The sequence below is a fragment of the Odocoileus virginianus genome, chromosome 22 (genome assembly GCF_023699985.2).
Source record: "Odocoileus virginianus isolate 20LAN1187 ecotype Illinois chromosome 22, Ovbor_1.2, whole genome shotgun sequence".
Classification (NCBI taxonomy): Eukaryota; Metazoa; Chordata; class Mammalia; order Artiodactyla; family Cervidae; genus Odocoileus; species Odocoileus virginianus.
The window spans coordinates 37,723,352-37,747,315 of NC_069695.1; the positions used below are offsets into that span (position 1 = coordinate 37,723,352).

General features: G+C 55.1%; 1 protein-coding gene across 50 annotated transcripts in view; it reads right to left on the bottom strand.

Moving 5' to 3' along the window:
• CELF4 (CUGBP Elav-like family member 4) overlaps window positions 1–23,964 on the bottom strand; it is a 311,899-nt gene that overhangs the window by 212,615 nt on the left and 75,320 nt on the right. For all 50 annotated transcript variants that reach the window (XM_070452880.1, XM_070452875.1, XM_070452874.1 and 47 more), the window contains exon 2: window positions 18,732–18,814. In XM_070452880.1, coding sequence (XP_070308981.1) covers window positions 18,732–18,814 — 83 coding nt within the window. The remainder of the gene's footprint in view (window positions 1–18,731; window positions 18,815–23,964) is intronic.

Here is a 23,964-nt window from a genome sequence, read left to right on the forward strand (position 1 = left end):
GAGGGAGGAGCAGTGAGCTGGCTGCCGAGATGGGTGCCCAGGGGCTAACACTGATGCTGGGAACGGCCAGAGGATGCAAGTGCCGAGGGCTGGGGTGGGAATCTGGGCTGTGCTTGGCAGCACCGGGGACTCATGGAGGGTCCCGGAGGTCTGGGGAGATCAGCACGGCAGAGCTGAAGCCTCTGCGGAGCAAGTTTACCCGAGGCCCTTTCCTGCCCGCCTTCCCCCGCCCAGGCCGCCAGGGACTGGGCTCGGGAGGAAGGTGGGGGGGCACAGCTCCCCCTTGCTCTGTCTGCTCTTTATCACTGTCAGCTGCTTAAAGCCAAGCCTGAGCAGCCACCTCCCCAGCAGAGCTGAGCTCCCTGAAGATAAGATGAATGTCTGCAGGCCACAGAGCTGCGATGCTCTAGAGGAAGTGGAAGGGGAGGAAGAAGGAATAAACACCCGTCACATTAATAAGAGTTGGGGAGAAGTGAGGGGCTGAAGCCAGGAGTCTCCAGATGGTGTTTAGTGAAATGACAGTTTGGTGCTTAAGAGGAAAAATGGAACTGTGGGATGCTGGGAGCTTCGATCTTCGTGGGGTGGGGGTGAGGGGTGGACATGTGAACCCGGTGTGAGACCTGTGCCCACAGAGGCCTGCCCAGAGTCCGTCCCGGGTCCCAGCAGTGAGGGAGAAACACCTCCAGGATGTCCGGGAGAGGTCCCTTACAGGAGCTCTGGTCCTGAGGTTTCAGGGGCATATCCACCCACACATTCCAACATCCTCCCAGCCTCTGAGAAATTAGCAGGCTAATCCTTGTACCAACGCTGTGCCCACAGGGGTTGGCGGGGCCCAGCCCGTATCCTCTCAGAGCAAGTGGTCCAGGGTGAGGGACTGGCCAAGAGGTCATGTCACAACATGGAATTTGAGGAATGCACGGGAACTTCTGGGAATCCCGGATAGGGGGCATCCTATCCAGCCTTGTCCAGACTGGGGAAGGCTTCCTGGAGAAGCCGATGGCTGGGCTGAGTCTGGAGTGTCGACCAGCGCTTGGGGTACAGGGGGATGCCAGCAAAGGGGAGCAACAGAGCAGAGCGTGAGGTGTGATGCTGTGAAGGAAGCAGAGAGCCAGGGGTTCCTGGGTCCTGGGGTGTCCCTGGTGTCAGGGAGGAGCCGCGGAGACGAGCTGGGCCAAGTCAGGGATGGCTGGGGGCGGGCCTGTCCTGTTCACTGGGAGTGTGGCTGCAGGGTCTACCCAGTCCCCGCTCCCTGGTCTACCCTGAGTGCCCTTCCGTGGGTTAAACACAATGTGCTTTCAGCATCCATCCTTGAGGGCTCAGGCACTTTCTCTGCTCTCCCCTGAGGGCAGAGGCCTGGAGCCTGGCAGCTGTGGGGAGGTACCCAGGGGAGCGGTGGGTCCAAGTGGAGGGAGGCCATTTCTCTCGGCTCCGGCTATCCTAGCGGAGGCTTTGTTTGTTAGCTCTCTGGGGAGCTGCGACACTCTGGGACCCACAGTCCGGCAAAGGCAAGATCCCCTTGTGGCCCAGGCTGGGGATGACGTGGCAGGGAGGCTGGTGTTGGGTGGAGGCTGGTAGGGGGGACAGGCAAGGGAGGGGAGCAGGAGACAAAGGAGAGAGCGAGGCAAGGAGAGTTGAGGAGTTGTCGCCGGCTCCGGAATCCATTCTGCGTCGATTTCCCCCCAAGTCACACAGCTGCCAGGGTTCAGACAGATGCTGTGATTAGCATTTTAATGCATTTCAGAGGACCTTGTCCAAACTACTCTGGAAATCAGAAATCAAGAGTTTATCTTCAGCTGTCCCTGCAGAGCAACCTTCCCTTTTAATTCTAAAAGGAGCCAGAGGAGAGCGTGCATGCACATGTGTGTTTGTGCACCCACACGCAGGCGTGTGCCTGGGTGCCAGAGTGTGCACGCCTTCCTGTATGTATGTTTATGCATACACACATGCATCTCGTATGGGTGCAGAGCTTCCTGCACACACACACATGCCAGGCACCCCGGTGTATGTGTGTGGGCACCTTTGAATGTTGAGTATGGGTGTGTGTCTATGCATGCCCACGCACATGCATGCTTATTCTTCACGTGCCTTTGCAAGTGTGATTTCATCCTGGAGCACTCATGTGGAAGGGGGGTAGCTGGACGTGGGATGAAAACAGGTCAGGGCTGAGTGACTCGGGCTGTCAGGGCGTCTGGGCCTCAGGTCATGGGAAATGCATTTCAGAGGCAGCTACAGTGGCCTGGCTTCATCCCAAACCCAGGTTTCCAGACAACACAGGCCAGCCGTATTTTTGAGCAGAGTGGAATTTCTGGAGTTAGAATTCCACTTCCTTTGGACAGTGCTGGCGTTGCAGTCCAGCTTCTGAGATGACTCTGGAGCCCGGCACAGGGGCGGTGGAACAGCTCCTGGAGGGTCAGGCATGGGTGGGGTCGGGAAGTCAGGAGCCGCTCCAGACACATCCTGTAGGGAGGGGGCTGCCCCTCACCTTCAGGCTGGTTGGCACTAGCCAAGATGGAAGGGTTTCCTTCTCATTCCTTTGTCACCTTCCCTGACACTCTCCCCTGGGAGGTGTAGCTCTCAGCTCTAAACCCAGGTTTCCAGGACTCCCTTCCCAGGCCACGGACAAGGGAACATTGCTTTCCTCTACTGGGGAGAGATACCTATTCACCTGGCAAGATGGTATCGACTCTTAGGGATCTGGGCAACACCAGTGGCTCCCTTCTCAGGGTCAACTAAAACCCCAAGCCTTTAACCCCTGCCACACCAGCTCCCCACGTAGTGTCATTATGGTGGAGTATTAACTTGTAGTCTCACGGACCCCTGAGGTTGCTCTGGACTCCACGGAGTGGATGGCACAGTGATGGGGGTTGGGGGTGCTTCCATTAGAAGGCAGGCAGGGAAAAAACAGACAGTTCCTTGTGAATTTGTTTAATGTAAATACACCCTCTATTTATCTTCGGATGTTAATAAATTCATGCATTATTACAAAATCCCTCATACCAGCAGACCACGCTGTGTTAGATCAGCTCGCTTTAAGAGATTTCCTGTTGGCAGGTTTCAAAGCCCACACCTGCAGCCGGCCCAGGCACAAGGATTTAACTAAACGCCACAGATAATTAGATCAGTTAACCTCGCAAATTAAAACAAGCACATCGCATTAGCTCAGTTTATCCTAAAAGAAAATATTAAGTTCCCCCAGATAAGTCCTTTAATAAGAATGGAGGGAGACAGCACGTATTGTCTTTCAGGACCTATGGGCAGGAGGCAGGGGGGCTCAAACAGCGGTCAGACAGTGGGATTGTCTGATGGGTGACTGATCAGGTTCTTGCCTAGTGATCTAACAGCGTTGGAAATGTCTGCAGAACATCCAGGTGGGGTGTGGGCTGAAGCACACCAAACAGTGGGAAAGCTCCATGGGGTCTGAGAGGCGTGAGGGTCATCAGTGGGATCTAGTCTGCTCTGCAGGTTCACAATGCAGGATAATCCCCAGGGACACTCTAGGAATATAGAGAATGGGTTCACCCCATCGGGGGAGGCTTTCTAGAGAGGCAGTGACCCACCTACTGAAAGTTCCTTCTGTGTGAGATGCTCAACACTTAAGGAGTTGGTTGAAGTCTTTGAAAAGTTTGAATCCACCAAGTCAGGATGGAAGGGGTAATCTGGACTTGAGAAGAAGTCAGTCTTTGCAAAATCTATAGCATAAAACATTTTAAACAACAAATAAAGAGTGTAGACAATATTACTGTCTGTAGGAGTATGTTGTCTACTTAAGAGACCAACAGCATTTACAAGTGGCTGTTTCCACCGTCACACCATGGCTGTGCTAATCACACACACTTTGTATCTGTTCATTAAAGCAGGCTTGGCAGGATATTAACTTGGAAGCACTATTGGATCATCTACTCAGAAGCCATAAAACTGCACTGAGCAACCCTGTCACATGGATGCTAATGGGAATGGGTGTCCCCCTAGTGCTGCTGAATTGGGCCGGGTTGACCAGATGACCAGATTCATCAATCGTGATGAAGGCTGTGTTGTAAATGAGAAAGGACCCAAATGTGGCATCTGGGCAGAGCCATGCCCACTGTCCACAGACCTTCACAAGCCACATACCCTCTTTGGGCTACTGTGTTTCCCACGCACAATGGTGGGGAGAAGATGGTGCTAAGGCATCGTCCCTTCCACTTCTCTGAGGGTCTCTGGCCCTCAGGAAGAAAACATAATGGTAGAGAAGCGTCTCATTCATGGATCAAACTCCTCTAGCCTGAGAGGAGGAATGAAAGTCTTCCAACAATGCCAGACAGACAGTGTGGGTGCCCAGAGCTCCCAGAGTTGGACGGGCACTCAGATCATGGCAGGAGCCCTTGTAACATGTGGATTTGCAGGCCCACCCTGACCTCATGCCTCTGTGTGTGTGTGTGTGTGTGTGTGTGTGAGAGAGAGAGAAAGAGAGATTAAACCTCTATCCCCTGCACTTGTAACAAACTTGAATGTCTCAGAAACTTCCATGTGCAGCCAGGTGGTTTGGGGACCTCTTCAGCACTCTCCTTCAGATGAGACAAGCCCTTTAAGTGGTCATGTTGGGGGTGGGGAATCAAGTTCCCCTCACCAGCTGCAGGGTCCAGAGGAAGCCAATTTCCCCTCAAGCCCCCTCCAGCAGGCCTTCCCAAGCCCAGAGAGCAGCCCCTGACAACCCAGGCCTGAGGTGTGCCAGCTGCACTGAGGCTGTCACTCTCCTACCCTGGAAGCTTCCATAGCTCCCAAGTACCCGAAGGGACTGAATTGCTCAGTGGGATGTTCAAGACCTTCCCCACTGGGGTCCCAAGCCTCCTCTAATTCTAGGGCCCCTCAACCTCTTTCTGAGAGCTCTAGGAGTGCAGTCTCCCTCCCTCCGTCCTCCTCGATAGGTGCATCACCTCCCTGGAATGATGTGCCCAGCCCCTCTCCATCCACCCAAATCCTGCCAGTCCTTCCCAGGACAGCGGCCCTGGTGCTCAGGGAAGCGAGGCTCAGAGAAGGCACCCCATAGACACAGCTCTGCAAAGCTCCCTGACTACTCAGAGATCTACACTTCAGCCCAGGGTCCCAACCCATTGTCCCCTGACCACATGGCATATACATCGTTTCCCCTCTGCAGGAGGGGAAGCCCCAGGGCAGAGGGGTCCTTGCCCTCTCCTCGTGCCCACCCGCCAAGCAGCACCAACACAGGGCCAGGCTCCTGATGGGTGCTCAGGAAACACCAATTGAATGAAAAACCTTCTCTCAGGCTCTGAACGGTCCCAGCTGTCGGATGCCAGCTGTCAGAGCTGCTGGGAGAAGCCAAATGCATATTCATTTCAGATCCCTGGGTCGCCCTGCCTTGAAGGGCCTTCTGGACCATCCGAAACCACGTGGATGCCGGGATTGTGCAAACTGTCAGCACGGACTTCACTAACACCTCTCGGGGACTGAGGGGCAGAAAGCGGCAGAAACCTCCCCCTCCAAGCACGGCCAGGCCTCAGGTGGAACAGGACCAGGGATCTGAGGGATGGTCCCACCGCTCCCACACCTGGCTTCCTCTCACTGAGGTACGTTGGTCCACCATGTGGCCGGCCCTGTGTCAGCCATGGAGCTGTGCGCCCTGGGCCAGCTCTATTCCAGGCCAGGGCAGGAGGGGTGGGGATGGACAGAGGGGGCCACCCCAGAGGACTCCCTCCTGGGCAGGGTGGGGGTGCAGGTGATGGCCAAAGCAACGGCGGCAACAGGGGGCGCCCATTATGGAGTTCCCACGTGCACACAGGGTGTTCATCGCTTTGCTGGCATCACTTCATGCAGCAGGCCCTGGGGAGAGGCACTGTTGGCAGCCCAGGGTCTACAAGGAGGAAGCCGCAGCACGGAGGGTGAAGTGGTTTGTGCAGGGTCACAGAGCTCAGAGTGGCGGAGCTGGGTTGGCTGAATTTGGGACCTGAACCTGCCCAGAGATGTGGTGGGTCCCGAGTGTCCTCAGAGAAGGGAGGGATTGGGAGGGCTGGGCGGCCCTCCTCTTGGAAACAGGCTGGCAGCGCGGGTCACGGGTGCAGCTGGGGTTGAGGACTGAGTTGGCACTGGTGCACGGTGGGGCCATTTATGATGGAGACCCAACCACAGCACAGAAAATCACGGTCTTGGCTCACCTCCCAGAAGTGAGTCGTCCAGAGTGGGGTTGCCTGCGCTGTCCTCCTTCCGAGTCTCCTCCACTGCTCCCCCTCCCCACCCCCCACCTCCAGGGACTCAGTCCCAGCTTGAATGCTTCTGTGGCGGGAGGCTCACTCCCTCCTGGGACAGCCCACGCCCTGGGGCGTGGCGAGGGCTGGGTGGGCCTTTCTGGTGCTGCAGGCTGAGCCCAGACAGAGGGCCTGAGGAGCTGAGGGCCACACAGGCCAGCTGGGGGCATCTTTCACCCCTTCCCTCCCTATGCTCAGCGCAGCCGGGTGGAAGTTAATCATGTGGGCACATCCTTCCTCCTCAAGGCAAGCCTGGCACAGAGTACACACGCCTCACTCCACACCCCCAACAACAGGCCAGAATACGGCTGCTTCCGTTTCTGAAAAGTCAAGTCGTCACCCCGAAAACCGGTGGGGCTCTTTCAGAAGGCATCCACCCCCCCAGGCCCCAAAGTGAGCGTGGGGACCTGACCGTGGGATCCCCGTGACGTGGGCACAGCTGGGGGGTGGCATGGTGGCTTCTGACTAATATTTAAGCCACATACAGGGGCGCAGAAGGATACCAGTCCAAGAGAGATGTAGAAGATAAAAATATGATAGCTAAGGGGCTGAAATCTTCATTCCCCCATGAAGGATTTCATGGAATTAGAAACCATGTCAGTAGTTGGATGGACGCGCTGAGTCAGCAGTGCTATGTTGAAAAAGCAGTTCTTAGGATACCCTCTTTCTGAACAACTCTTTCTGAATCGGCCTCCTCACACAAGCGTCAGGCCAGGATCTGAGCACAGGATCTCTGCACGCTGCCCAGCCTGCCCTTCTGTAACCCTACCCATCTCTAGGAGGCTAACAGGGGGGACTCTCTGGGCTCCTATGCATTATCCATCCCCTTTCCTCCCTCACTGACCAAAGCAGGTTTGATCATGGCAGATATATGCCTCTTTCATGGCAAGATATTCCTTTTCTCAGCCTCCTTTGCAGTCAGGGCGGTCACGGACATGTGAGTTCCTGTCTAGTTGTGTCTGACTCTGCAACCCCATGGACTGTAGCGTGCCAGGCTCCTCTGTCTGGGCTTCTCCAGGCAAGAATACAGGAGTGGGTTGCCATGCCTTCCTCCAGGGAATCTTCTTGACCCAGGGATTGAAGTTATGACTCATGTCTCCTGCTTTGGCAGGCAGATTCTTTGCCACTAGCGGACATGGTTCTGCCTAATGAGACCCACAAAGAATTCTACCGGGGAGAGGCCTTGGGAAATCTTTTGCATTCCTGATAAAATGGACAGACACAACTGGACTTACTCTGCTGGACTGTGGGTATGACGCATGGTGCTGAGGCAGCCATTTTATAACCATGAGCAAAGAGACTGATGCTGACGTTATCCTGCCTAGCCAACATCAGATCCCGACTCCATGCGAATGCAAAAATCCAAAGCTCCACTTGTTGAAGCCACTGCAGCCAAACACATCTCTAACTCATAGGGCAGTCACTGAAACTGAGGTTCAGAGAAGTTAAGTGACTCTTCAAGGGCACACAGTCAGGCTCCAGGCAGAACTGGGGCTGGAATTAGACTCTGTTCCCCATGCAGAATAAAGCTTCTCCAACCCAAAGGCAGGTTTGGTGTGCGGTGTTGGCTGTGGGGCCACTGCCCTGCCTCACGTGGCCCCCCGGGGAGTCTAGCAATCACGCCAGAGCCTCCTGTGGGAGCAGCCTGCTCTTGACTTTGGGGTGACAGAAACAGAAGAAGGTGACCCCATTCCCGCCCTTGTGATGCTCGGGTTTTCCACAGTCTTGGCCCCACAGGATGCGGTGGAAGAGGAGTGGGCCCTGGAGCCAGACCCCTCCCTGGTGAGTGAGCCCCTCCCCCTCAGTCTCCTCATCCATCAAACAGTGCGGGCGCTGCTTACACGAGAACGCGCCCATGTGGTGCTGTTTTGACAGATAAATGAGAGAATATTGTGAAGTGTCAGGCCTTCAGGGAGTCCTCAGTGAGTGGTGGTTGTCACCCTGTGGTACTTCATCACTTCCCATTTGTGTTTCTGGGGTCACCATCTGAAAAAACCCACTTGCATTCAAATGCTTTTCTGAAGTCTGCTTCTGGGAATACTTAAATGAAGTGTCTTTGAGAACCTCAAGTTAGGCCAGTGGTCCCCACACTTTTCGTGCACATGATTCTCCTGGTGATCTTGTTAAAATGCCTCGGGGTGCAGGCTGAGGGACCTGGCTCAGGTGGTCCGGGTGGCGCTGATGACTCAGCATCTAATAGGCACCTGGTGATGATGACGCTCTGGGCCCAGGTCCACACTTAGCCAGGGCTTAGACCTCCAGCTCTGCTGACCTTGCTCAGACTAAGGGGAGACTGATGTGGCCTAGAAGAGCAGCCTAGGAGAGCTTCCTAGATGATGGTAGGGCTTGGAGCTAAGTCCAGAGGCCCTGGAGGACTGGGGTGGGTGGGCAGGGAGGAGGGAGGCTAGGGATTGCTAATGCTCAAATCACGCCTAAGTGAGCAGGATGTCCAGGACTCATTGCCTGGAGTTGACTGAGGCCTGCAGGCTGTATGGGCTGGACATTCTGAAGGGCAGCAATGTGAGAAAGGCCTGCTGCTTTTCCCACCATAGTCTCTCCAGTCAACCCCTAACTCTGGGAGGACAATTCAGACCATCCTGGCTCTCCAAAGTCTGTCCCCCTAACTCCCTTTCCAATTTCCTCTCCCTGATGCACACCTGGATTGGTCTCCCTGTCCATGGGGGTCCTTCATGGTCATTCCACTCACAGTCCTTCTCTCTGAGGTGTAATGAGGCTTAGAATTCAAATCACACTGTTGACCATTCCTTATTTTTACTGTCCTGAAACTATCTCATGAATGAGTTAGGAACCACTGGAGGTTACTGTGCCAGAGGACCCTGGTGAGGCACACTCAGCATCACTGTTCTGTCCTTCATGGCAGTCCCTGGATTTATAGCACTCCACAGCATCCGAAGGGCTGACACACAAGATTTTCACCATGGAACTAGGAAACAGGCCCAGGAAGGTCATGAGGCTCGTCCCAAGTCATCCAGCAGCTTGCTCTCATTCCCACAGGCTGTAAGCGCTCCGGAAGGTGGAGCAGGGCGTTTTGCTGGGCGCAGAGTGGACACCACAGTCTCACAAGTTGCCTTGTGTCCACCCAGCCAACAGAGCCGGAGCCCACCTGCATGGCGCCCCCTGGTGGTCCCATTGAGAACATACCACAAATGCCTTCGCTCAAAACACACACTAGGGCCACAGGGAACTGGGGCCCTGAACTCCAGCCCTTTTCTCTTTATAACTATTTTCAGGAAGATCTGAAGAACAAATAACCACAGTGTCTTCTGCCATCATCATCCAGGGTTTCCCATCTTTGACGGGACTTGGCAGCCCACCGTTCTGCAAGGATGCAGGCCCATAACGCAGACGCCTGGCTCTTTATTCTTGCCCACGCACGCCCTCTCTAGAAGAAACCCTGCCAGTCCTAAACACATCCATTCCCACAGCAGGGGTTCACACAGGTAACCTGCTTCCCTGCCTTGTGCTCTGGTGAAAGGTCAGCAAACCCTTAAACAGCCTCACGTGGTCTCACCTAGGCACTCCCACTGAGACCCCTTCCCTCCACCCCTGCAGCTGACACACGTGTGTTGGGAATCCCCTTCACTCTGGTCACTCCTGGCCGCCCAGACACACGCGTGCCAGCTGCCACTGGCCAGGCCAACGAGCCTTCTACACAGTGTTTCCTCCAGGCTTATCAGACAGGCTTATCCTGTCTTATCAAGTGTAACCCCGCAGGTTGAGCTAAGCTGAAAACTTTCTGGGGAGCCGCGGGGCATGAGGTGATGTGGATGGAAGAGGAGCCCTGAGAATAGATCTGCTGGAATGCTTCTGGGTATTGCCAAGGCCTGCGAGGTCAAGGGGTAGAAAGAGAAGCCGTCCCCTGCCCCTGCCCACCGCCCAGCTGTGAATCAGCTCTGGGCAAGAGAGCGGGTACAGAGAGCACTGGGGGGCGGGACTCCAAGCCCTGAGAGGCAGAGTTAGTGCTGTGTGTTAGCTGCTCAGTCGTGTCCGACTCTGCGACCCCACGGCCTGTAGCCTGCCAGGCTCCTCTGTCCATGGGACTCTCCAGGCAAGAACGCTGGAGTGGGTGGCCATGCCCTCCTCCAGGGGATCTTCCCGACCCAGGGATCAGACAACGGAGCAGCCTGGAAGCAAAGGGCTGAGCAGGAAGAGGAGGCTGAAAGAAGGCCAGGTGCTTGGCCGAGAGCTGGTGGACCTGTGGCTGGTGAGGGAGCTGCGCTCAGCTGGGCCCCTGGGCGACTGCAGCCCGAGGGGTGTCCAGGCAGGCGGTCAGTCTTTATGTCACCATGACAACTGGCCCAGTCTAGGAAGCACGTCAGAGGGGGAGGAGCCTGGAACTGGGAGGCCACCACGGTGGGACGGGGCGGGCTCCTCCAGGACACGCTGGTTTGTCCTAAGGCCTCTTGCAGTTGAACTCCTGGGCACTTCCCATCACTGCCACTTTTTGTCACCTAAAGCCACTTTCTGGATCACGAGCGGTCTTCACACGTGCCTCCCAAACCTTCAGCTGTGTCTCACTTATTTGTCTGATGCCCACCCCACCCCCAAGCAGGTAACCTGTACACACTGCTGCTGATGACTGATGACTGGGCTGATGGCAGTCATGGGCCTGGGCGAGTGCTGAAGAAAGTTGAGAAATTTCTGCCTGGTTTCTTTAGGAAGAAACCTGAGCAGAAGGAAGCGGGGGAGGCGCGGGGCCCAGGGGCAGGGATGGACATGGAGGCGGGGGTGCAGCCCTTCCCTGAAGCTGTCCTGGAGCCAGCCCTCGGGGGCGGGCGGTCTGGCCACTCTGCCTCGGGGAGACCCCGAGCTGACCCTCGCTTTATTACACTTGTCACAGATGGAGTCAGGCTGTGGAGGCCAGGACACAGCCTCCTCCCCTCCCTCCTGGATTCAGCAAGGTGAGTAACGCCAAGTCTATTAGTCTCAGAATTGCAGAAAATGTCAGAGGGTCCAGAGGCCCCTCTAGACCACACCCCCTTCCACAGTCCAGAGGTGGAGGCTCAGGGTGGCTCCGAGCTGAGCGTTTTGCCCCAAAGTACCTGGTTTGTTTGCGGCAGGTGGGACCTGGCACCCAGGTTCCCTGACCCTGGCCCAGGCTCTGACCATCACCTCACGTGGCCTTTTATTTATCCCTTCAACTTAGAGACGGTGGCTGTGGACACAAGGCTCTCTGGGTCCTTCAGACAAATCTGTGAGAGAGTCTTGCTGAGGACAGCCCATGGCCAGGCCTGGGTTCTGTCGTGGGGGTCGCAGGGTGGGTGTGAGAATCACTCCCTGGAAAACTGGGGATCCCCCACACCCAGGTGAGCGAAGAGAAGGGTGCACCCAGACACAGGGCACAGCTCTGGTGGGAGGAGGGCTTCGCGACCTGGGAGGAGGGGAGGGCAGGGAAGATTCCCCACGGAAGCTGAGGGAGGTGGGACCCAGGACCCCGGCGTGAAGAGGACAGGCAAGCTGAGCATGCTGTGGATGCAGACGTAGCTCTGGATTTTAGGCATTTCTGCCTTCTCTCCTGGAAGCCCATGCTCCCTCCTGCTGGGAGAGCCCGAGACCCTGTGGACTCAGCTCTGCCCCAGCCTGTGGTGTGGTCTGCGGGGAGAGGAGGGGTGGCTTGGCTGGGGACACGCCTGCCCGATCCGCTTCCGGTCAGGATGGGGGCTCTTCCAAAGGGGGGTGCTGGAGACCCCCACACGTGGGTGGGTGAGGGAGGCCTGGATTCTGGCCCCAGCTCTGTCACAAGTGAATGGCAACTCATGTCACCCAATCTCAGATTCCGTGTGGGTAAAATGAGAAGACTGAGTGACATGTCGGTGCTGAGACCGGACAGCCTGCAGAGAGGAGGGTGCGAATGATTGCTCAGAAACGCCTCTCAGCCTGGAGGGGAGCCTCTGTTCTCTTCTGCTGCCCACTGTCCGCTCTGTGCTTACGCCGTTTGAGCTTGTGCCCCTCGACGAACCCTCCCACCTCTGACACCCTGAGGACCCCGGCGCTTGTCCCCCAGGTGATTGAGAAGCAAGGAGTAAGAGAGATAGAAGCTCCCCCCAGGGCCGCACTGTGCATTTTCCATCTGCCCTCAGTCCCAGCACAGGGCCCTCAGCACCACCGACATTCTGGGGTCGGGTGCTTCTTTGTTGTGGGGCTGTCCTGTGTGCTGTGAGATGTTTAGCAGCATCCTGACCTCTACTTAGCAGATACCTGCACCATCTCCAGACAATGTCCGTAGGTCCTGTTGGGGGCAAATGTGCTCCCTGTTAAGACCCACTGCCCTAAAAGGACAGATGAAGAGTTTTCTGTAGAGAAAATGGGGAAAGAGAGAAGATATGTCATTCATTTCCCCCAGAGAGAAAAAGAAAAGAGCATGAGGCCAGTGGGGAGAAGCAGAGGAAGGGCTGGTGGGATCCCCCCACCCCACCCAGTGACTTAAACACTGCTGAAGACCTTTCTCTCTCTGCCATGGAAGGGCCACAGGGCTGCCCTTAATTCAGTGTTACAGGTTGAATTTCATCCTCTCCTCCCCCCAAAAGATGCTGAAGACTGAACTCCCAGTACCTGTGAATGTGACCTTATATGAAACAGGGTCTTTGCAGATGTAATCAAGCTGGGAAGAGGAGGGATCAGGTTGGGCCCCAATCCCATACAACTGGTGTCTTTATCAGACGGGGGAATTGGGATACAGAAATAGACATGCATACCAGGAAATTCACGTGATGGCATAAGAACACCATTTACCAGCCCAGGAACGCCCCCGAGGCTACAGGAAGTGAGGAAGGAGGCACGGAACAGGTCCTCCTCCCAGTGGTCAGAAGAAATCAGCCCTGCCAACACCTTGATCTTGGTCTTCTAGCGCCAGAACTGTGAGACAATACCTCTCTGCCATTTTAAGTCATCCAGCCTGTGGGACTTTGTTACAACAGCCCCCCAAACCAGTAGCAAGAAGGACCACTGGACCAGGGAGTTGGAGGGATGCATGGACCTGGCTTGTGATCCCATCATCTAAATCAGAGACAAATGCTGCTGGGACCCAAACTCACCATATAGAGACTGAGCCTACAGGACAGACAAGTGGAAATACATCACATCTCTAAAATGAAACGCTTTGCGCCAATCGCTAGAAGTTGTAAAACTGCCCCGTACATGCTACCTACATCCATCATAAATTCATCTTTAGTTTCTGTTATCATATCACTGTCTCTGGGGACCCCTGTCTTGTCATCATTTGCCCTTTATAATTTATTCATCTTGTTCTTGCCTGCATCCTTTCTACTTATCATTCATCTTTACAGTTATACATAAAATTAGATGGATCCTTCCCAGGTAGGGCTGTCAGGAGGGAGATGGGCCTCACCAGGGAAGTCCCAGGTGAGCTGGTGGTGGTCCCATGAGAGCCCCCTATGGGTGTCAGAGGCAGAGGTGAGTGGGGAGGAGTCAGAGGGAGGATGTGTGGGAGAGGCCAGTGAGAAGGATAAAGGGGAAAGGATGGGAAGTGAGAGGGAAGAAGAGGAGGAAGAAAGGAGGAGGAAACAGGCACAAACAGAAAGATGGCGATGGGCCTCAAGGAAACAAACATGGGGGGAAGGGGGAGCAAGGAGGGCACCCCGAGACCGCAGTTCTGGAAATCCAATTGAGTCTTTCCCTTTTTTAATTTTCCATTTTAACATCTTTCCTGGCAAACTCAAAGAAGGTCACATTGAATGTCCATGGAGATGTCGCGTCCTGAGTGGCGGGGACCCGAATGGGGAGGTGTGATGGCAGCGATGGCGCTTGTTGACCAGGCTGAACCGGGGCCGGGGTAGGGGTGGGGGACGGCCACGGAGGAGTGTGCGGGCTTGCTTTGTATTCTCAGGTTGCTGGAGTCAGGGCACAAAAGCCAATCTTTAACTAGTGAATTGGAACTTTAATGTTTACCAAGCAGACACAGCTCCCACTCGCCCCCACCCGCCTCCCCCTGGCCGCCCCCTCTTCTCCCTGCTCCAGGCGCCTGCTAACTGGACCATCTCATGGCCCCTCGGCAGCCCTGGCGAGGAACCTGGTCTGCTGCCCACGGAACCTGGATCCCTGATCAGAGTCTCTTCCCAGAGGGCCTGCAATCCCAACTTTGGAAACATATGGGCTCTTCCTGGAAGACAATTCCCGGCGAAGTCCCAAAGGCAGGGGGAGCTGGAATTGAGCAGCAGGGGCCTATTTTAAGGAACGGAATTCTTCTGAGAGGCCTCCTGTGCCTACTCAGGCCCCAGGGAGCTGTCCAAGCAGACCTCTCCCGCCTGGCTCACGGCTCCTGGCCCTGTCGTGGGCACCTTGTCTTTTAGGTTGGTTCTCAGACCACTGCTCTTATCTGACACCCCCACCTTCCTTCCAACTTTCTAGTGCCACCTTGCCCAGATCCTGAACACACTTTTCAGTAACTCCTGATAACTTCCCTGGTGGCTTGGATGGTAAAAAATCTGCCTGCAGTGCAGGAGACCCGGGTTTAAGCCCTGGCTTGGGAAGATCCCCTGGAGAAGGGAATGGCTACCCACTCCAGTATTTTTGCCTGGAGAATCCCATGGACAGAAGAGCCTGGTGGGCTACAGTCCATGGGGTCGCAGAGAATCAGACATGACTGAGTGACTAACAATGACCCCATAGTTTTCCGGGTACCCTCTAAAGCAACTGGTGGCCCTAGAAAGGAGAGGTAGATATCCTGGGTTATGGTAGCAGAGCTGGTGATGGTCCTTTCTTGGCCATTTATTGACGTGTGACCTTGGACAAACTGCTTAATCTCTCTAGTCTGGGGTCTCCTCATGTATGGGGGATACTCATGGCATCTTCCCCACAGGGTGGCTGTGAAGATAAAATGGGGTAATGGGGGTAACCTGCTCGCATCACACTTGTCAGATAGTAAGTGCTTAATAAGTATTAACTGTTATCATTGAGCTATTTTCTACTCTGCCCACTTTATGATAGCGTGCTGTCTTGTATCACTGATGTATGTGTGACTTCTGTTTCCAACTTGATGGACAGCTCCAAGAGAGGTGGGAATGCAATTTTCTTATCTCCGTGTCTGCCTGGATGCCTAGCACAGTGCTCGGCACACACACAGGAAATTCTTGTCGATAGGTTGAGAAACCATGTGGATGGTTACCCTATAAATGATGAACATACACTGGGGATGGAAGAAGGTGGGCTGAAGAGGGCAAGGGGTCAGGAGAGAGAGTGAAGTTGAGTGTGAGGGAGAGGTGGGGAGTTTCAGAAAAGCAGAATCACTTCCTGGATACTGGCAGAAGACCCTGCTCGAAGGGACCCTGATGAGGCTTTGTGGCTCAGTAATCTCATTTTACTGAAGGCATGCCAAATTAAGAAACAATAATCCATTTGTAACACTGGTCCAGGGCTGACTCCATCAGCCATCCCAGAGGCTTTGGTTAGGCTGGTTCCCAGGGATACTGACCTCTGACTTGTACAAACAGCCACTGTAATGTGGTTTCTGAGCTTCCACTGATCCTAACAGAAATGTCAGCTCCTCTTCCCCGTCCCCACATGAGGACACGTGGGAGGGGTGTCTCTAGCTCTGTCTCTGTTGTTTGGTTATTGTTTTGGTGGTGGAGGTGTGCGTGTGTGTGCCCACAGATGACAACCACGGCAGTGTTCCCTGCTGTCAACAGGATACTAGCCCTGCAACTTGCTGGGAAACAGAATGGGCTGCCAGTCCCATCTCCTCCCCTCTGCCTCTCTCCAGTGAGAAAGTGGAGGACTGATTTTAATTGATTGATGTTAATGGATTTTGAAGTCTGGAAAAGTGCCTAAATTGCTGAGGTTACCAGTTTCCAGGTTCTTTTTTTTTTTTTCAATTTTCTTCTTCTTCTTCATCAGACAAGGAGTGCACTCACCAGGGCACCTGGGGTGGTGACTCCAGACAAGAAGTGGCCTCTCTCTGCTCCTTAACCAAGCAGCCAGTCAGCCTGCCTCAGCTGGTGGGGACACCCATTATATGGTCGGGTGGGAGCACTTTGCTTGGTCCTGTCCTAGCATTTGCCAGTGGCTCACTTTCTCTGATCTCAATAATGACACCAAGTCCTGCTTTCTGGAATCCAAATGACTCCGCTTTAAAATCTGGTCACTTTGTTTTTCATTAATCTCCATGTGAGTTTGTGCACGGACAATGTGCCCTGGGAAGTTTGAGCTGCAATCCTGTCTTTTCTCCCCATCCCTCCTGCTGTGGGCTGTGCCTGCCCCGAGAATTGTGATGGACTCTTTGAGGCCTCGCGTCTCCCAGTCTCCCTGTGAGGCCTCTGAAGAAAGGACAGCCTTCCAGGCACCGTCAGGGGACTCTGGGCTGTGTTTTGGTTCCACTGGTGGCCTCTCTCCTCACCCCTCCCACCTCCCAACATACATTCACTTTTTTTTTTTCTTTCTTCCAAACTTGCCCAACTTGTCTTTGTGGTTTCAGAAAAATGCCACTGGATCTCCCAGTATGAAGGATTAGCACAGATTATGGGGAACAGTGTTAATTATCGGTGGAAGGGGGGCAGGCGCGTTACTCCAATGTGCTGCTGATTTCCCCTGGGCCTTTCTGTCTGGTAATAAGCCTTCTTTAATCTGGCAGGCCCCTTGGTGAAATCAGCACCACGGACAGCGGTATTGATTGCTTCTGAGAAACCATCACAGCTGCTCAACCAAATTACCTTTGATATGTGACCTTTAATGTAATTACTGCAACATCAAAGTATTTCTATAAATTATTAAAGAACTAATACACTCCATCATTTAGCTATTCTATTATATGTAAAATAAACAACCACAAGTTAATGTTAGATCCTGAACAATCCACACTTACTACTGAAATTCTCCCAGTTCCCAGCCTCTCCCTCTTCAAAACCCTAAGCCTCCCCCTCCCAGCTTCTCTGTTTCCCCATCTAATTCCAGGCTTTTAGCCATCACGAAACTCCCCAGCAATCTCTCTCAAGCTGATGAAGGGCCTCCCATAACAACGTGGTATTTTCTATTCCATTTGGGTGGCTCTAAAATATCTATCACAATCTCCCCCAAAACAAAGTACCATAAACACTTTATTAATCAGCACAAGCCTTTCTCAGAAGCCTTTGATTATCTTACAATATGGCTTTATGCCTCACACATAACATGGGGCGATGTGGAGCATATTTCTGCCATCTTACAGAGGGCACCCAGAAAGTAATTACTATAATATATGTGCATGTAGCCGCGCCACTAAAAAACCAACTGGGGAACGACCACCGTGCCAGAGCTGGGCTCCACACAAAAACCTGAGCGGTGCACGATTTCCATACATTTGCATCCGCGGGTGTGTTATTAAGATGACTCAGCCCCGTGCTTTGCAATCACAAATAACAAACACAGTACAAAGGCTGTCTTAATGGAAGGAAGGCCCTCCCCACCCCTAAACGGGTAAAGAAGGCTCTCTGATGCAAAGGAAGCCTGTCCCCGACCCGGGTTGGGCTTTCTCTCTATCTACCTGGTTAACCTTTCCCGCTGCGGGGCAGAAATAGAAACGTGTGTTTACATATGGTTTGCTTGGTAAGAATGTAAACATGCATGTGTAAATATTGGTGAGCATACATATAGAACACACGTGCTTCCCTGCAGTGTCCATTGTATAAGCTTAAACAAGGTACATCTTAAAATTCTTTATGCCCACAAACGCTCACATCTTTCCATTTATCTTTAGATACTCGGCCAGCCGTATATCTCCCCCCCTCCCACCCCCGCCCCCATCTCTCTGAACCCACAGGAGAGACCGCGCAGACCCTTGACCCGGTCTACACTTCTTATTTTATGGTGATGAACTAGCCTCGATAATAGCCATGGCTGATATCACACCCAGTTAGGGGGGCCATAAATAATTCTCTTCTCCCCCGCACAGAAGCTATAAACCAGGGCTGAGGCGCGATAGTTTATCAAAGACGAGGGCTGGCTCCTTAAATAAACCGCGGTGATCTCACTCGCGGCGCCGCGCCCGGGCGGGTAGGCGCTCCCTCCCGCCCCGGCCCGGCCCCCACCCCAGGAATCGCGAGTGTCCGACGGAGATCGGCGGGTGTTCGCGCGACTCCGCCACCGGCGGCCCCGCTCAGTGGGCCCGGACATCCTGCGTCCCCACCCCGGGCCGCCCGCGCCGGCAGCGCGCTGAGCCGAAGCCCGATCGGCGGCGCCCGGGAGCGCCAGGGGAGAAGCCGCTCCCGGGCTTCGCGGCAGCGGCCAAGTTCGTCCCCCCGGCCCGGGGTTCCGTCGGGCCTGGACGGCCGTGTGCGCGGGCCGCTAGGCGAGGTCCGGGCTCGGCGCCCACGCGGCCGTTTCGCAGCCCGGCGCCTAGCGGCCGCCGGGGACCCAAAGGGCGGCGCCCCAGATTCGGGGCGAAGGCCCTCGCTCCCCGCGCCGGCCGCGCCGCCGCCCGGCCTCCCGAAGTCGCCCCCTGTCGGCGCGCCCGTCGCTCGCGCCTCGGCGGGCGCCACTTACCCCGGGCAGAGTCTTCTGCTCGTGCAGCGCGCTCTGGGCCTTCAGCGCTGACTCACGCTCGCAGTAGGTGAGGAAGGCGCAGCCTGGGGAGGGAAGCAAGCGCCGAGAAGGGTCAGTGGGGGCGCCCCCCGGCCGCCCACGCGCCCGCCCGCCCGGCTCCGGCCCCTCCCCGCTCTCCGTCCCTCTCCCCACCTCTCTTCTCTCTCCCGTGCGCTCTACTCGAGCTTTCCTGCCTCCTCGTTTTCCCCGGTGCCTGCTTTTCGTCCCTCTCGTTCGTTGCTTTTCTCTTTCGCTCCTTGGGCGAAGTCTCCCCACTCAGCATTCCCCCCCTGCCACGCCCCCTCTCCCCGCGGGTCTCTGACGGTCCCCGCGCCCCGGGGGGGCCTGCCTGCCTCCGTCTGGGTGCTCTGATATTTCAGCTCCAGCCCCATACCTCCCAGAAAGGGGCAGCTTCTACCCTGCACCCCGAGCACCTCTGGTCACTCTTGATCACGAACTCCTCCTGCTCTGGCCCCCTTAGGAGGGATGAGGCAGGGACCCTTCAGGCCTTTCAAATAAAGCCTCCATCTGTAAGGAGGACCCCAGGCCAGGCTGTTCCTAATGAAGTGAACCGGGCTGTCCGTGTGTCCCCCGCCCCAGTTGGCTGTCGCGTCTGCAGTGCTATCTTCACCCCCCTCCTGGAGGGCTTGGAGACCAGGCCCCCTGTCTCTAATTCCCTGGGGGACTCCAGGAGAGCCCTGCGCTGCCTCAGTCTCCCCTCATGTGAACAGAGGGAGTTGACTGAAGGGTCTGCAAAGTCCCGTTGCGTTTTCCCCTTGAGTGATTCTGACAGCACCTTACCAGGAAATCTGGATTTTACAGAGCACGGTGCCTTACTCAAGGGATGACTTTTTAACGCTGGCCCTTCAGGCCCAGCGACAAGGCAAAAAGAACGCCTGTGGATGGGAGAGTCTTTGGGGACTTCCCTCAAATTTCTCCGTGTCAAGGCTTCTCCCTGTGCCCGCAGACGTGGCTGAGGGTGTCTTAGGGCACCTAGGGCCTTAGGGAAGGTCAAAAAGTCAACTCCAGCCAATAGCAGGCTTGAGTTTCATGGGGGCGCAGTGGCCTCAAACTTCCTGAAGTTACCCGGGGCCCCAGAGAAGGCATCCTGCAAACCGGCCACTGTCTCTGTTTCACTCTCTTCTTTCTCTCCCATATGTCACTCTCTTCCCCATGATCTGACCGCCCAACCATCTGAGTTCACCACTGTCCCCACCTTTCCTTTGCTCTCACAGTCTTCTCACACACTCTGCATTTTCACATCTCCCAATCCCATCCATCTTTCAAGAATCTGGTCAAGGTCCACCTCCTCCAGGCAGCCACCTTGACTGGTCTGGTCCAGTTTAAGTCAACCTCCCTTCTTAACTGCCCACAGTTAGCCAAGTGGTCATTCTCGTGGCCATTTAACAATTATTTCCTGAGTGTCCTTGTGGCAATTTCTGTGGCAGGTCCAGGATCCCAGGCCCTCTTGTAGGAGGCTGGTAGGAGCCTTATCACCAAGCTCTGTGTAGCTCCTCATTTCCCTGGGCATAAAGTGCTCCCAGCGTCCTCTGCAGTTGCTGGCTTCTCCATCACCCAGTAAAAAGCTCCCTTCCCAGGTGGTGCTAGTGGTAAAGAAAGCGCCTGCCAACGCAGGAGACACAAGAGACGTGGGCTCAACCCCTGTGTCGGGAAGATCCTCTGGAGAAGGAAATGGCAACCCACTCCAGTATTTTTGCCTGGGAAATCCCATGGACAGGGCAGCCTGGTGGGCTACAGTCCATGGGGTTGCAAAGAGTCAGACACGACTGAAGCGACTTCACACACGGGTATCCTCCTCTTCCATTTTAAAAACTGGTCCTGCCTCCCTTCCCTCCTAGCTTCAGAGAGGAGATGGAAGGAACTGTATGTGTGAGGGAGACACAGAGATGGGGAGAAGGAAGCAGGGAGACAGAGCTCTGCGCTCCCAGGGGCTCTCCGCCTTCCCATCCTCTTCCTCTTGCCTGTCCGGGGCTGGGAGGAGCTGTGAGTACCACGGAGCCTCTGTCCACTGCATGTCATCCCTCCCCAGCCAGACTCTAGATCACCCCTCCTCCCTGCTCCCCGCTCCTCCTTCCCCGGTCGGTCGTGGCAGACGGTTATTGATGGAGACACTTGGGGACTGAAATGAATAGCGGTCAGAGGCCCCCGTGACGTCGGCCCTTGTGCTGTTGCCTGCCTCTCCCGGGGCCTCTTTCCTCTTGTCCCCTCGCTGGCCTTGTCCTCCGCCCGTGCCTGCCTGCAGCCGGGAGGCAGCCGCTGTCTCGCTGCAAGCCGGCAAGCCAGCTCAGGACAAGGTCAGGGGCAGGTTTGGGGGAGGAGGAGGGAGGCAGGAGAGAAAAGGGAGGAGGGGGATGGAGAGGAAACGGCCACACTGTCTCTGTGGCCCAGGATACCAAGGATAGGATTCCAGAAAGAAAAGAGAAAGAAAAAAAAGAATCTGTTGCTTTTGTCCAGCTTCCAGGAATTCTTGCCACAGTTTTTTTCTTTTCGTTTGAGAGAAAGCGCATAGCTGTGTTGTGAAGCAGAATCTGTGAGGGACCCTCAGGCCCTGCGTGACCTCCCCTGTCGTCTCCACCTCCTGGCTTCACCTCCTCCCCTTGCTCCCCCGCTCACTCATCCGTCTTTCTCCTGCCTCTCTGCCCTGCCAGGCACACTGTGCCCCCGGACCTTTGCACCTGTGGTTCCCTTTGCCCAGAAGGAGCCCGGTCTGCTGTCTGCATGGCCGTCTCCTTCCTTCCCCTCGGGTTTCGCTCACATGTGACCTCTTCAAGGATGTCTCTCCTGACAGCCTCACTGAATGCAGCACCCCTCAGCCCCACAGGACACAGTCCTGCTCTCTGACCCTCGTCCTGCTGGTGCTTCTCTTTGGCAGCCCTCACCCCGAAATACTAACATTGTTTGTTTGTTTCTTGATTAATGTCTCCCTGGCTCAGATGAGGTCAGGACTTGACTTTGTTCTGTTTCTGCTTGGTTCTCAGTTCCCAGAAAGGGGCCAGGAGCTCAATGCACGTCTGTTGAGAGCATTGAATTCTGAACACCTTGGCTACTTTGGGGGTGCTAGAGGGTGGGTGACTTGGGAGGGGTGCAGGGGGCTGATCAAGGCCCTTAAGCCACACTGGACTTCCATACCAGGGAGGGCAGTGGTTGCATGTGAGAGCTGATGGGTGGCCCAGGCAGGAAGACTTTTGTTCCCGAGGCCTCCTTGAGCCCATCTGCTCAGGCCCTTCACAGCGTGGTTGCCATCATGGTCCTGCTCTCATCCCCAGCAGATCATCACCCCTGACAAGGCTGATGCACACAGACAGGAAGCTGTGCTCGGCCAGGGCCCACTTACAAGTTCCTCTCTCTTGAGTCCCAGTTATCTTATCTCTAACTCCCTTCAGAGGCTGGTGGAGAGAACTATTAAACAACAAGCGAGCGCTAACAACCTCTGCAGAGCTCTCTGATCGCAGAGTGCGGTGAAAACACAGTCACTCTGGTGGATGGGAGCGGGGACTCAGAGAGGCAGAGCCCCTTCTGGCCCTCTGCACCTCTGTGAAGACGGACCAGTCTTACATGGGGGCCAACTGTTGCCCACCCACCCGGCCTGCTCAAACCATCTCTTCGGCCAACCAGGTGCCCTGTCTGATAGTCTCCTCTTGGAAGAACCGTCTCACTACAGCTCTATAAAAAACTCAGAGACGGACATGCAGGTGTTAATTGCTGGCTCCAGGTGCTTGAAAGGACCACGTCGGCTCCCTTGCTGGGGGCAGAACCCCAGGAGCAGCTGCTTGGTGGAGATGGGGCTTCGGGTGGGGATTCTGCCTTCACAGGATACTGCAGAGTGCAGTGGGCCTGGGTAGGGGGTCGAGGTGGGGGCCCTCAGTGGCCAGGGGGGAGAGGGGTCCTAAGCCATCCCCCTGGACATTTGCTGAACTGTGACTTCCTGTCCTCATCACTGCTTCTCCTAGGAAACTGAGGAGGGGGCTCCGAGCTGTGAGGGGAGTCACTAAATCTCCCAGGCTCGGCTCCTGTAAGAAGCCAAGGTATCCCCAGAGACACGCCCTGTGAGGCCCCTTGGGAATGCTCAGTCTAGTTGGGAAATGGGGTTCTTTCAGGGAAACAGCCTCGTTCTGATCCAAGACTGGTGGGTGGAGGGGACAGTGAGGCTGGTACCAGGCTCTGCACCTCAAGGCTGAGAAGGTCTGATGATGGAGAGTCCCTCCCGGGAATGGGGCTGGTGGCACAGACATCTAACCTTGCCTTTAGGCCCAACACTTCCCTTCCCAAGCCTGATCCTGCCCGTATCCTGTGCTCACAGCAGAGGGAACACGGATCCCCTGTGGTTGGTTGGAGAAACAATAAAATTGAAAACCATCTAAAGATTTCTCAGTGCCATAATGCTTTTATGTTTAAACTGTGGAATACTCTACAACAGTCAATAAGATGAAATGGTTCTAAATGTCCAATGTGGAAAGGCGCATTGTCAGATGGGAGAAGCAAGTTGCACAGTAGCGGACGCCACGTGTGTACATCAGAGACATCTCCACGACTCCCACACGCACCCATATCTCTGCCTACGCCATAGCACAAGGTCTGCGAGAACTCCCGCCAAGCTGAAAACAGGGACGAAGGGGGTAGCGGGTGTCTCTCATGACTTCAACATTTTTTGTTTTGCTTGACACATTTAGACCCAGAATGTATTCATAATGTCACTTATATAATTAACTTTAAAGAAAAGAAACTTTGCTGAAAGAGGAAGATGGAGTGCAAAGGGGGTGGGTGGAAATGAGTGAGCCAGACAGGAGGCAGGACCCGTTTCGAGGAGATGGACAAAATTCTCTGGACGTTAGCCTCCTGGCAGGTTCTTCATGAAAGGCATTATCATGGTGGGTCCTGTGATGGCCCTGGGTCAAAGCTTCCTCTCAGCTCTGGGACTCGAAGCAGATTCTCTCCGCCCAGCAAGCTGCACATGGTATTCGTTTGGGTCCTGTGGCCCCTGAGTCCCAGAAGGTATCTGGGCTGGGCTGAGGATAGACTCCATGCTAGGACATAGAGGCCTCCCTCGCCCCATACCTGGCCCGCTCTCCAGTTTATCTGAGACCCAACGGGATGTGTGGCGCTGATGGTGGGATCTGAGGTGAAAAGTTGCGGGAGTGACTCGGAACCTCTGGGTGAGGTCTGACCTCCTCTC